Source organism: Plutella xylostella, chromosome 24 (genome assembly GCF_932276165.1).
Source record: "Plutella xylostella chromosome 24, ilPluXylo3.1, whole genome shotgun sequence".
Taxonomy (NCBI): Eukaryota; Metazoa; Arthropoda; class Insecta; order Lepidoptera; family Plutellidae; genus Plutella; species Plutella xylostella.
In genome coordinates, this window is record NC_064004.1 from 762,192 (window position 1) to 775,145 (window position 12,954).

Sequence of the window (12,954 nt, forward strand, 5' to 3'; positions counted from 1 at the left end):
TGTATGTAAGTACTTACTGTAACTTTGGTTCTCAGTAAGAGAGACTAGGGTTAGTAAGTCATTCTATTCTATTATCTGTGGGTGTGGGTGTAAGAACCTGCACCTGGTTCTCTTGAATGGAACCATTGTGCATATCTCAAAGGTCTAAACCCCCTTATCTAAACTATCGAATAAGAGTATAAAAATATATGCATATTCCCTAATATTTGGGCACACGGCTCTCGACTTTTCAATAGTCTTTGCTGTCCTTTTCCGCAGCTGGCCACAGTTTACTCGTTCATACTGCGTAATAAATTTAATGTGTCCAGTTCTTCTGATTACGAGAATTCTTCCATAACTTAATTTAGAAAAAAATAACAACTTTTGAAATATACTAACGACTGCCATTATAACCTAAAAGTAGGAAGAGCAACTTGTATCATGTTCATGTCATAATACTTACAATACAAATTTAATTTTATTGTGTTGCAATATGGAGCATATTTGAGTGGCTCGTTGACTAGCGAATGGCTGTTTACGCCTCAAAAGAACAACTAGTGGCAGCCCATACACTACCAACAAAAAATATAAAAAGTCCTAAACTTTGCAAACAAACAAGCATATCAAACAAGAAGTGGAGAGGTTATAGGAGGCTAGGATCTACTCGTATTGGAAGAATTTTTATGTGATCCATCGTATCTGATCACAACGAGCATCACAAATACTCGGTGACATTAACATTTCTTTGTTTACACTTGACATTTATTTAACTATACGCAAACGCAAAGAAGTTATTATTAAATAAATAAATAAATAAATAAATATGTGGGGACATCTCACACACGGCCATCCGACCCCAAGCTAGGCAGAACCTGTGTTATGGGTGTCGGACAGCTGATATATCTACGCAAATACATAGATAGATAGATACTAAATATAAATATCAACACCCAAGACCCAAGTACAAATATCTGTCTTTAAACAAATATCTGCCCCAGCCGGGAATCGAACCCGGGACCTTCGGCATAGCAGTCAGGGCCACTAACTACTACGCCATTCGGTCGCCCGGTCGGTATTCTGAGATTGATATATAAAGAATTATGACGTCACATCTGCCTTAAGAAAATGGGTGACGTTTCTCGGAAGTTAGAATTTACCGAAGTTTTTTTGTACTTTTTCAACTTCATTTACTTGCTCAAAAATAAATTATAATCAAAAATAATGATGGAGTCGTAGTTATGAAACAACAAAGTTTATTATAAATAATATTTGACCTTTATTTGAACCACTTGCATATTCCCTATTATTGTTGCCACGTCGTCGTTTATGACTAAGCAGAGGACAATGGGTTGTCCTCGCCATTCTGGTGTTTTGTGCTCATGTGACTTCTCCAAGAGACTTTCTGGTTAAACTGTTTATCGCACACATCACACTTCCATTTCTTAACTTCTTGATGCTGCATGTAATGCGTCCGCAAAGACCCTTTTCTGCCAAATCTTTTATGACACACATCACATTCGTACACTTTACTCCCAGTATGCGTTGCGACGTGTTCTGCAAGCCTGCGCGGATTATCGTACTTTTGCCCACAAACATTGCAAGCGTACCTATCAGTGTGCTCTTTTATAAAATGATAGCTGTATCGATTTTGATTTTTAAATTCCATTGAGCATTCGGTGCATGACAACACAGGTTTAACCCGCCCGTGAACCGTTTCCAAGTGTTTTTTTTTCTCTTTCGAATTCCTGAATCTCTCCGGGCATGAAGGGCAAATATACTTTCGACACCTGATTGAGGCTTGCAGATGTTCAAATCTTTCTTCTTTAGTCTCAAACTCAGCGTGACATTTATCACACGCTATCACATTAGTGTGGTGCTTCAGTATGTGCCAATCGAGAGTTTTTTCGCTCGAGTACGTTTTCGCGCAAACAAAACACATCAAGCGGCGGTAGTGCGTGGCCGTGTGCATGCTCAGCACCCTGAGACAGGTGAACTTCTCACTACAACAGGCACACATCCATTTACCTGGTTCAAACTTGAACAATTGCAGACCCAAGTCTCCAGGATAGATAAGTTTTTCGTGTGTCTCCTTCAAATGAGTGGCTATGTCGGAGAGTTCGTCAAATGTTTGTGAGCAAACTCTGCAGCGCAAGTCAGTGCAATCGACTTTGAGGTTAGATTTAAAGCCGTTGTGGCCGAAAGCGACTTCAACGTCGAATGTTTCGTGATCTTTCTGCATGTGCGCGCGGTGGTCGGCCGGGTCTTGGGCGGTATACGCACAGTATACACACAACATGGCGCCCCCAGACTCTCGAAAGGGGTAAGCTGTCGTATATTTCATTATTGTCATAGCGTTGTTTTTCATTAAGGCGTGTTGCGGGTCTTCTAGAAACAGAAAGAAAAAGTCCGATTACAAACTGAACTTTCTGTTTTAGTCACTTAATGAAAGGACATATTTTTTATAAATCTTGTATATGAGTTTATCGGAACAATTACAAAAATAACTTGGTAATCAATGGATAAAAATATAAGTAGTAAATAATTTTATTATGGTGCTATTTCTGGATGATGTCGTTTCAAATGATCCCTAACTTTCCATTTAGCTATAAACAGCCGGCCGCAGACGGGACACGGCAACTTCTTTGTATCATCGTGAACAATCGCATGTTTCGCCAACGCGCGCAAGCTCACGACACCTTTGTCACAGACACTACACTTATAGGGCCTCTCTCCCGTGTGCGTGAAATAGACATGCTCCTGGAGACTGGATCGAACTTTGAACGTCTTCTCGCAATACTGGCATTTCAAGTCAGTGGTGTGATTGGCCTTGAAGTGGTAATGAAGGAGCGTTCTGTTGTGGAACTCGCCACCGCAAGACTTGCAGGCGTACATGCGTCGGGGCATCCCGTGAGACTCGACGCGGTGGTGTTCCAGCGTCTCCTTGCACGTGAACCGTTCGTTGCACTGCCGGCACCGGATCGGCAAGCACTTCTTGCTCGTCGCCATGTGCTCTCGCCGCTTCTCCTTCGACTCGAACGTCTGCTTGCAACCCCTGCAATGGAAGTCTACCTTCGTCGTGTGACTACTCCGGACGTGTCCGTCTAGCCCTTTTTGAGTGGCGAAATTTCTCCCGCAAACGTCGCAAATGTTTCTAGTGGCGTGCAGTATGGAGTGAAGAAAGAGGCCGTAAAACGCCATGAACACCTTTTGGCATACATAACAGAAGAATCTGTCCTTCTCTAACTTTAGTGCGGCGAGGCCAAGGTCATGTTGGGTGTCTATGTTTATTTGATGTTGAGATACAAGATGCTCCGCGAGAGGCTCAAGGGTCGGGAATTCCGCTGTACATACATTGCACCGCAGCTCAAAGATATCTACTCTAGTAATAAACTTTTCGTTAACTGTAACTGATCTATCTATTTGGTGTTCTGAGTCCATGTGTTGTCTAAAAGAATGGGGGTCTTCGAAGGCGGAGGTACAGAAGCAGCAGCCTATACATTTTCGTTCGCTATGAATGAATGGATAGGCGGTGGAGTGTTTCAATATTAATTTTGCGTTTTCCTTCGGAGCATCCAATGTGACTCTTCGTCTCGCTAAAAAGAAAAAAACAAGTCTATTGGACACTGCATTATAAGCATTATTTCATATTAAGTTTTTTTGTTAACGTCGATCATTAGAGACGTAAAACCTATATTGTTTAAAAATACTTGTAAATTGTTCATGCTTAACTGCAAAGACGACACTGAGATATGATGGTCTAAAATATCATAAGTGCACGCTATGTATTATATATTTATTCAATAAGTAGTAATTTTGAGTTTTCCTCTTGGATGGCCAAATGCACTGGGTTCGGTTGGTAGGTTATAAAATTCTAAAAGTATTTAAAAAACATTATTTTGGATTGCGTAGCGCGATTTATTGGATAATAACCATTAATCATCTAGATTCATTTTCACAATCAAATAATTATAAATTATAATTATAACTAAGTCTAAGTACCAATAATCATTAGCAATCTAGATGGATATTAGGAATTATTTTAATACAATTACTAAAAATAACATTAAGTTGGAGGATGACTGTACCTTTTTTACCAAAACATAACAAGACTAATAATAAATAAAAAAGGAAATATCAGAGTCAGAGGCCGTGTGGGTAAGTCAAACCAGAATTCAAAATAAGACTGTACATTATTATACATAGGTATAAGATATTACTATTGCCACCTTATTAAAAATTAAATAAATCGTACCAACGTGCTATAGAAAAAAAAGAGTCAAATGGTTATGTTATTCGATTACTAATTCAGGATGATGGACTTTAGCATGTGCCTTCACTTTCCATTTACCAACGAAAAGTCTACCGCAAACCGGGCACGGATGTTTCTTCGTATCATCGTGTATTAGGACATGATTCGCCAACGATTTCTCACTTGTTAGCCCTTTCCCACAAACATTGCACTTAAAAGGCGTTTCACCTGTGTGGTTCGCATACACATGCTGCTCAAGTGTGCGCCGCAGTTTGAACACCTTATTGCAGTATTGGCACGTCAAATCTTTGGAGTGAATCGTTTTAAAATGATAATATAAGAGAGTTCTGTCATGGTAGACCTCATTGCAAGATTTGCAGGGGAACATCGTCCGAGTCTTCCCATGAACATTGACACGATGATGCTCTAGCATCTGAGAACATTTAAATCGATCATTGCACAGTTTACATCTGTGCGGCCAGCATTGCTTGTTTAACGCTAAATGCTCTCGCTTCATCTCCTTAGTCGGAAATGACATCTTGCAACGATTACACGAAAACACGTCCTTGTGATTGGTCAGGACGTGTCCGTCTAGACCTTTTTGCGTTGAGAAATTTCGACCGCACACATCGCAGATGTGTCTCGTAAGATGCAGTGCAGCGTGTAGGAAAAGGCCGTAGAAACCTTGGAACACCTTTTCGCAAATATAGCAATAGAACCTGTCGTTCTCTAACTTGAGAGCAGCAAGGCCGACGTCGTGTTGTAGATTTATATTGATATGATGGTGAGACACAAGATGTTGAGCCAAAGGCTCGAGCGTGGGGAATTCCTCCTTACATACCTTGCATCTCAAATCGATTATATCTACCCTAGTGATAAACTTTTCGTTAACTACAGTGGATCTGTCGATTTGATGCTCCGAATCCATGTGTTTCCTAAATAAATTGGCGTCTTCAAAGGCTGAGGGACAGAAACTGCAGCCTATTAATGTTCGGTCTTTATGTACGAACGGATAGGCGGTTGAGTATTTCAACATAAGTTTTGCGTTTTCCTTCGGTATGGCCATCGGTGCTTGCAACGGGTCAGTCCCACTCACTAAAAAGAAAAAAAAACAACGCTATTGGATACTGCAATAAAATTGTGTGCAAAATATAAATAACACTTAAGATAAGAACATTTCTTATCAAACAAGAAAAGTTTTGAACTTTCATTCATTGCACTTTTGGCCATCGTACAGGATTTTCAGCAAGTGGTTTTTATCTTAATAAGGTAGAAAAAATATATAACTTGGCTTTTACTTTCATATCGACTATCTATTAAAAATCTTTACCATGTGAAGAATGTATTTGACAGAATATTCATAATGTATGAGATGTTGAACATCTTATTAGGTATGTTTTACTTGATTTGGCTGTATAAATTGCGATTCTGAGAGACATCTGCATTCTGGATTATCATTGTATACCACTTAATTGCATGTTCCCTCACTTTTCTTATAACAACGAGTCTACCACACATGGGACCCAGCACTCTACTAATAAACACCCTGGATTAACGTAACATAGGCTCGGGCCACGGGATAGCCTTTTCAGGCAAAGCGTAGCCACCCGAGAAATGCTAGATCTATATTACCATATCAGGGTGGTGGAGTTTTGCATGCCCCCTCAGTTTAGTTATTCCGACAAAAACTCTACCGGGACAAACGGGACACGGAACTTTCTTCGTATCGTCATGAATCATTGAATGCTTAGACAACGATTTCTTACTTGTGCATCCTTTATCGCAAACATCACACTTAAAGGGTCTGTCGCCCGTGTGGTTATAATTAACATGCTCCTCGAGTCGATCACGCGTTTTGAAAGTCTTGTCACAATATTGGCACTTTAAATCGTCAGTGTGAGTCGATTTAAAGTGTAAGTGTAACAGTGTTCTATTGTAATAGACCTCGCCACACATTTTACACGTGAAGGTTCTCTTGGCCATGCCATGCACATCGACGCAATGTTGATCTAACGCCTTATCGGATATAAAACGTTCTTTACACTGTCGACATGACCGGCGCCAGCATTTCTGGCTTGAAGCAAAATGCTCTCGCCTCTCTTGCAAGGACGGGAAGCCCTGCTTGCAACCTAAACACGAAAACTGTTTCGGTCCAGTGTGAGTACTTTGGACGTGTTCGTCTAATCCTTTTTTCGTCGCGAAATTTCTTCCGCACACAGCGCAGATTTGTCTCGGAAGATGCAAAGAGGTGTGGATGTAAAGGCCGTAAAAACCCTGAAATACCTTTTCGCATTCATAGCAATAGAACCTGTCGTTCTCCAACTTGAGCGGAACGAGGCCGAGGTCGTGTTCGGTGTCTATTTTAATTTGGTGTTGAGATATGAGATGTTCAGCCAGGACTTCGAGCGTGGGGAAATCTACTTTGCATAAATTGCACCTTAACTGAAAGATGTCTACTCTAGTGATATCCTCCTTTTTTCTTCTTTTCTCTAGAAGAGTGGATCTATCGATTTGATGCTCGGAATCCATGTGTTCCCTAAAAGAATTTGGATCTTCAAAGACTGATGTACAAAAATAACACCCTATGAATTTTCTCTCTTTTTGAATAAACGGATGGGCAGTTGAATGTTTCAATAAAAGTTTTGCGTTTTCCGTCGTAATGGCCATCTCAGCGTTCAAACGTCGTCTTCGTTTCTCTAAAAAGAAAAAAAAGAAGCTATTGGACTCGGCACGTGAATTTTTAAAGACGATACATAGTTAACAGTGTAGTAAGTACACACAATCACACGATAATTTATTAAGAATAAGTTACTACATGCGAAGTAGGTATAAGAAAGTAGGCCGGAATACAACCTGCGCAGTAATATTTGCCTGAATAAGAATTCTAATGTTTCATCGTTTTAAAATCTAGAACATTCATAAATATGGAGTTTTGTTTTGACCTGGTAATGAATCTGAATTTAATAAATATGTGTGACTTACGTCAAAATCAAAAGAATAGTAATATAGTTATTTCATAATTTATTAAAATAATCTTAGAATAATTAGCAATCTAGGTTTTAACTAATTAACAATATATTATTACGATGTCTTAACTCTACACGAACGAACGTATCAAAGAAAGATTCAGACAAGATATTTACTGTTTATATTCATCATAACATCACCACGACCTCAGGGTTGGTGCGGAATATATTTGGAAAGTGGACGACTTTATGGTAGAAATTAAGTATGTCAATATGCAAAATAAGGTTTATGATTGACTTGGTAGCCATTTTTTATGATTTACCGTTTTAATTACATATAGAAAACACTTTTATAGTTCATATTTGCTAAAACATAAAAATCCTTAGGTACATGTTGTGCAGGTTAATTATCATTTTTTAGCATTTTAGACTCCAAATAGACGCACTATTGGCATACTTATTATATTACAATCTCAGGATGATGGCGTTTCGCATGTTCCCTCAATTTCCACCTGGCAACGAACAGTCTCCCGCACACGGGGCACGGCACTTTCTTCGTATCGTCATGTATTATAACATGTTTAGCCAACGCCTTCTTGCTGACTAATCCTTTTTCGCAAACCGGACACTTAAACGGCCTCTCACCCGTATGCGTCGAGTTGACGTGCTCCTGCAGACTGCTCCGCACTTTGAACGTGCGGTCGCAGTACTGGCAACGCAAGTCGTCTGTGTGAGTCGATTTGAAATGGAAGTACAGCAGTGTCCGGTTGTGGTAGACCTCTCCGCAGAGCTTGCACGTGTGCATGCGGCGCGTCATGCCGTGCACGTTGACGCGGTGGTGCTCCAGCATCTCTTTGCAGGTGAAGCGGTCGTGGCACTGTCTGCACCGGATCGGTAAGCAACTCTTGCTCATCGCCAAATGCTCTCGCCTCTTCTCTTTAGAGGGAAACGTCTGCTTGCAACGCTTGCAGGGGAAGTCAACGCGTACAGTGTGACTGTTCAGCACGTGTCTGTCCAGTCCGTTTTGAGTAGCAAAGTTCTTCCCGCACGCATCGCAGATGTTCCTCGAAAGATGACTGATGGCGTGTACGAATAGAGCGTAGAATGCTATGAAAACCTTTTGGCATACGTAACAAAAGAATCTTTCTTTTTCTAACTTAAGTGGGGCAAGGCCGAGGTCGTGTTGTGAATCTATTTTTATTTGATGCTGAGATATAAGATGTTCCGACAGAGGCTCAAGCGTGGGGAATCCCTCTTTACATATCTTACATCGTAAGTCATGGATGTCTACTCTAGTTGTAAATTTTTCGGTAACAGCAGTAGACTTATCGATTTGGTGGTGCTCCCAATCCATGTGTTCCCTAAACTGGGTTGGATCTTCGAAGGGAGAGTAGCAGAAGCAGCAGCCTATATATTTTCGTTCGATTTGAATGAATGGATAAGCGGTGGTGTGTCTCAACATTAATTTTGCGTTTTCCTTCGGGATGGCCATCGGAGCAGCCAATGAGTCTCCTCGTTTCACTAAAAAGAAAAAAAACAACACTATTGGAGACTGTAGTATGAAATTGTATGAAACTATAAACAATGTATACCTACCTACCTACTGCTTAATTAAGAAGATTTTCAAAATATATATAATTTCAAAAATCCATAATCTTAGAGCATGCTTCTTTAAAAAAACCGTTTCTATAACCTTCTAGGTGATACTTTTTAGCATGATCTCGGATATATCTGACTGACAAAACTTTTTTACAAATGGGACAAGTCTTTTTTTGATCGCCGTGAGTAATCATGTGTAATCTGATACTTTTTTTGGTTCGAAACGTCTTCTCGCATATAGCGCACTGGTGAGGCTTCCCTCCAGTGTGCACTAATACATGTTCTTCCAACTTTGACCGTACTGAAAAACATTTACCGCAATCACTACATTTGAGCTCATCCGTATGTTCTTTTCTAAAATGACAATAAAGTTTGTTTCGAGTATCTAACTGTATGCCGCATTCTTTGCATGGATAAGTTTTCTTCGCTATCCCATGCACGTCAAACAAATGATTTTCCAATGGCGACCAATACAGGAAACGCTCTTTGCAAATGTGACAAGCCAGTGGCAAACATCTCTTGTTCTCTTCCACATGCTGCCGTCTGGCCAAGTTTGATGAAAAACCCTTTCTGCAAACTCTGCAGAAAAACTCCGAGTTGGAATGTTTGAGCAGTACGTGATAATTAAGGGCTGAATCACGTTCGAAATTTTTGCCACACTTCTCGCACACGTAACGTTGATAGTGTGATCCCGAATGCCTGGAGAGCTGGTTAAGCGTAGAGAACTTTTTATCACAAACCATGCAAACGAATTTATCCATCACCAACCGCATTGGAACCAATTTTAAGTTGGATACAGTTTTTATATCATACTTGTGTTCTGTATTCAAGTGGTGTGACAATGAGTCTAGTGAGTCAAACACGCCGACACAACTTATACACTGTAAGTCAGTGATGTCAATCCTTAAATTTAACTTATTATTCAGCGGCTGAGATTTGTCTACATTTTTATGAGCGGAATCGACGTGTTTCCTGAATACAGTAGGGTCGTTGAAGGATAATGTACAAAAGCAGCAACGAATGCTACTGCCGGTTACTTGGAATGGATAAGCCGTGGAATGATTTAGTATTATAGCAGTGTTCTTCCACGCCTCAGTTGTTTCGGTGTCCTCCGTTTTTCCTAAAAAAGAGACGTTTACTTTTACCATCGGAAAAAGGCATTTTAAGTACATTTCATTCTTATTATTGGGAGTAAATTATTTGATCGTTAGTTATATTAAATGCGCTCAGAAACTTGTGGACCGATTTACTAGTTACCTAACCTACATACCTTCCTATAGACCTGCCTAGGCCTCTTCTATACGGGTTGTCATTAGGGCATGCAATACCGCAATACCGGTATTGCGTAATACCGGGATCCCGGACAAAATCCACGCTTTTTTCAATACCGGTATTGAAAGTTAATAACGGTATTGAAGTAATACCGGAATCGGACATTTTTTAGGCTATAAATCAAGCGATTAAGATATAGTTAGCCTTGTGTTGTGTGTGTTATCAACCGTTACATGCGGTTTTTGGCCTTTGGAAACCTACTTGTTGTCCATTCGTTCTAAAATTTTAACTCTAATACTCAATTCTCGTAAAAAATGTTACATAATACATAATTTGATTGCCTTTTCTTGTTGTATTTTGCCCTATACGACCTTTTAACAAAATATATGCCATTTATAACAAGGAAGTCTAATACCGGTATTAATACCGGGATCCCGGTATTGAGTTCCGGTATTAGAACTCAATACCGGTATTGAAAATATTACCGGTATTGCATGCCCTAGTTGTCATAGTGTAAGAGAAACCTTTTTTGAAAATAAACTTAATGTTAAATGCATTTACTGCCAGTCAACCTGCAGGAGGCTCAAAGAGAGGAATGTAAGGATGTGCTAAAAATCATTTAAAATATGACTGAGACGACATCCTGTCTTGTTTTTCCAGGAAGATAGGCAGATGAACCGTTCAGAATCTGTCAATTTAGCATCTTAGATAAAAAATAGACTTTAGGTCACTTTTATTAGCCATATTTTCACTCTCAGTTAATATAAGAACAGTTGGATATTACCTATATTAAAAGGGAAATGTAGGGAAAATGCAATGCAAGTTCGGCATAATACATTTATTTTCAAAAGGAATGTACACAAAATTTCGTTTCCCTTAGTATGAGATAAATTATCGCTAATGGAGTTGACGATTATTCTTAATAATAATCATATCGAACATAATAATCGAACGCGAGGAGATATATGGCCCTACAACAAAAACTTAGGGTGCTTACACTTACTAAAGCGCTCATGACATTTAAAAATCCGAGAATTGCTCCGTGAGTGAGAGCTTTTACATAATCAGGTACAGGTAGATACAGGGAACCCGATTCTCTATGTAAGCAACCTTAGACACTATTTAATACATGTTTAGCGCTGTCAAACAAGTCAAATTTAAAGTTTTTTGTGGTAGTACAGATACTGTTTACACCTAACTGTGAGAGCTGATACATCATAAACTTAGTTCAGAACGTAAGAGGAAGCTGTGTACCAGTTCTTACAAAAAATTCCCCTAATTTTGTAAAGCCGAAAGTTTGTGAGTGTGTGTGTTAATGTGTATGCCTGATATCACGTCAAAACGGCTGAACCGATTTAAACGAATTTTGGTATGGAGTTAGGTAAGACCCTGGATATAGAGATAAATTACGTTGGATAAACAAACAACACTATTGGAGTCGAGCAGTCGAGTCTGTAGTATGAAATTGTAACAAACTATAAACAATGTATACCTACTGCTTACTTAAGAAGATTTTCAATATCAAAATATTTTCAAAATTCCCTATTCTAAGAGCATGCTTCTTTAAATAAACCGTTTTTATAGCTTTCTAGGTGAAACTGTTTTGCATGATCTCGGAGATATCTGGTTGTCAAAACTTTCTTACAAATGGGACAAGTCTTTTTTTGATCACCGTGAGTAAGTGTGTGTTTCCTTAAAAATCCTTTGGTTCGAAACGCCTTCTCGCATAGAGCGCACTGGTGAGGCTTCCCTCCAGTATGCATTAATACATGATCTTCCAACTTTGACCGTATTGAAAAACATTTACCGCAATCACTACATTTCAGCTCGTTCGTATGGTATTTCCTAAAATGACAATAAAGTAGGCTTCGAGAAGATAACTGTGCCCCGCATTCTTTACATGAATAAATGTTCTTCGCTATCCCGTGCACGTCAAACAAATGTTTTTCCAATGCATACGCATGCAGTAAACGCTCTTTACAAATGTGACAACGCCGTGGCAAACATTTTTTACTCTCTTCAAAATGCTTCCGTCTGGCTAACTCTGATGAAAACTTCTTTTTGCAAGCTCTACAGAAAAAATCAAACTCCGAGTTGGAATGTTTGAACAACAGGTGTTCACTAAGGGCTGAACCACGTTCAAAATTTTTGCCACACTTCTCGCACACGTTACGTTGATAGTGTGATCCCGAATGCCTGGAGAGCTGGATAAGCGAAGAGAACTTTTTGTCACAAACAATACAAACGAATTTATCCATCACCAACAGCATTGGGACCAATTTTAAGTTGGATACAGTTTTTATATCATACTTGTGTTCTGTATTCAAGTGGTGTGCCAAAGAGTCTAGTGAGTCAAACACCCCGACACAACTTATACACTGTAAGTCAGTGATGTCAATCCTTAAATTTGATATCTTTTTCAGCGACTGAGATTTGTCTACATTTTGATGAGCGGTATCGATGTGTTTCCTGAATATAGACGGGTCGTTGAAGGATAATGTACAAAAGCAGCAACGAATGCTACTGCCGGTTACTTGGAATGGATAAGCCGTGGAATGATTTAGTATTATAGCAGTGTTCTTCCACGCCTCACTTGTTTCGGTGTCCTCCGTTTTTCCTAAAAAAGAGACGTTTACTTTTACCATCGGAAAAAGGCATTTTAAGTACATTTCATTCTTATTATTGGGAGTAAATTATTTGATCGTTAGTTATATTAAATGCGCTCAGAAACTTGTGGACCGATTTACTAGTAACCTAACCTACATACCTTCCTATAGACCTGCCTAGGCCTCTTCTATACGGGTTGTCATTAGGGCATGCAATACCGCAATACCGGTATTGCGTAATACCGGGATCCCGGACAAAATCCACGCTTTTTTCAATACCGGT

General features: G+C 39.5%; 2 protein-coding genes across 38 annotated transcripts in view; both read right to left on the bottom strand.

Annotated features, from left to right (window-relative positions):
* The window catches only part of LOC105398720 (gastrula zinc finger protein XlCGF57.1), a 95,618-nt gene that overhangs the window by 64,886 nt on the left and 17,778 nt on the right, over positions 1 to 12,954 (bottom strand). Inside the window, exons 5-6 of one of the 37 annotated variants that reach the window (XM_048629783.1) lie at positions 8,672 to 8,715; positions 2,390 to 3,540 (exon numbers count right to left, since the gene is read on the bottom strand). The exons of 30 other annotated variants lie outside the window; for them this stretch is intronic. In XM_048629783.1, coding sequence (XP_048485740.1) covers positions 2,527 to 3,540; positions 8,672 to 8,715 — 1,058 coding nt within the window. In that variant the 3' untranslated portion in view covers positions 2,390 to 2,526. 6 more of the 37 variants (XM_048629784.1, XM_011570914.3, XM_011570908.3 and 3 more) reach the window with 6 other exon arrangements.
* On the bottom strand, positions 8,722 to 10,220 carry LOC125488570 (zinc finger protein 778-like). Its single transcript, XM_048629791.1, has one exon. The coding sequence runs from the start codon at positions 9,963 to 9,965 to the stop codon at positions 8,835 to 8,837; it is 1,131 nt and encodes a 376-aa protein (XP_048485748.1). The 5' UTR covers positions 9,966 to 10,220; the 3' UTR covers positions 8,722 to 8,834.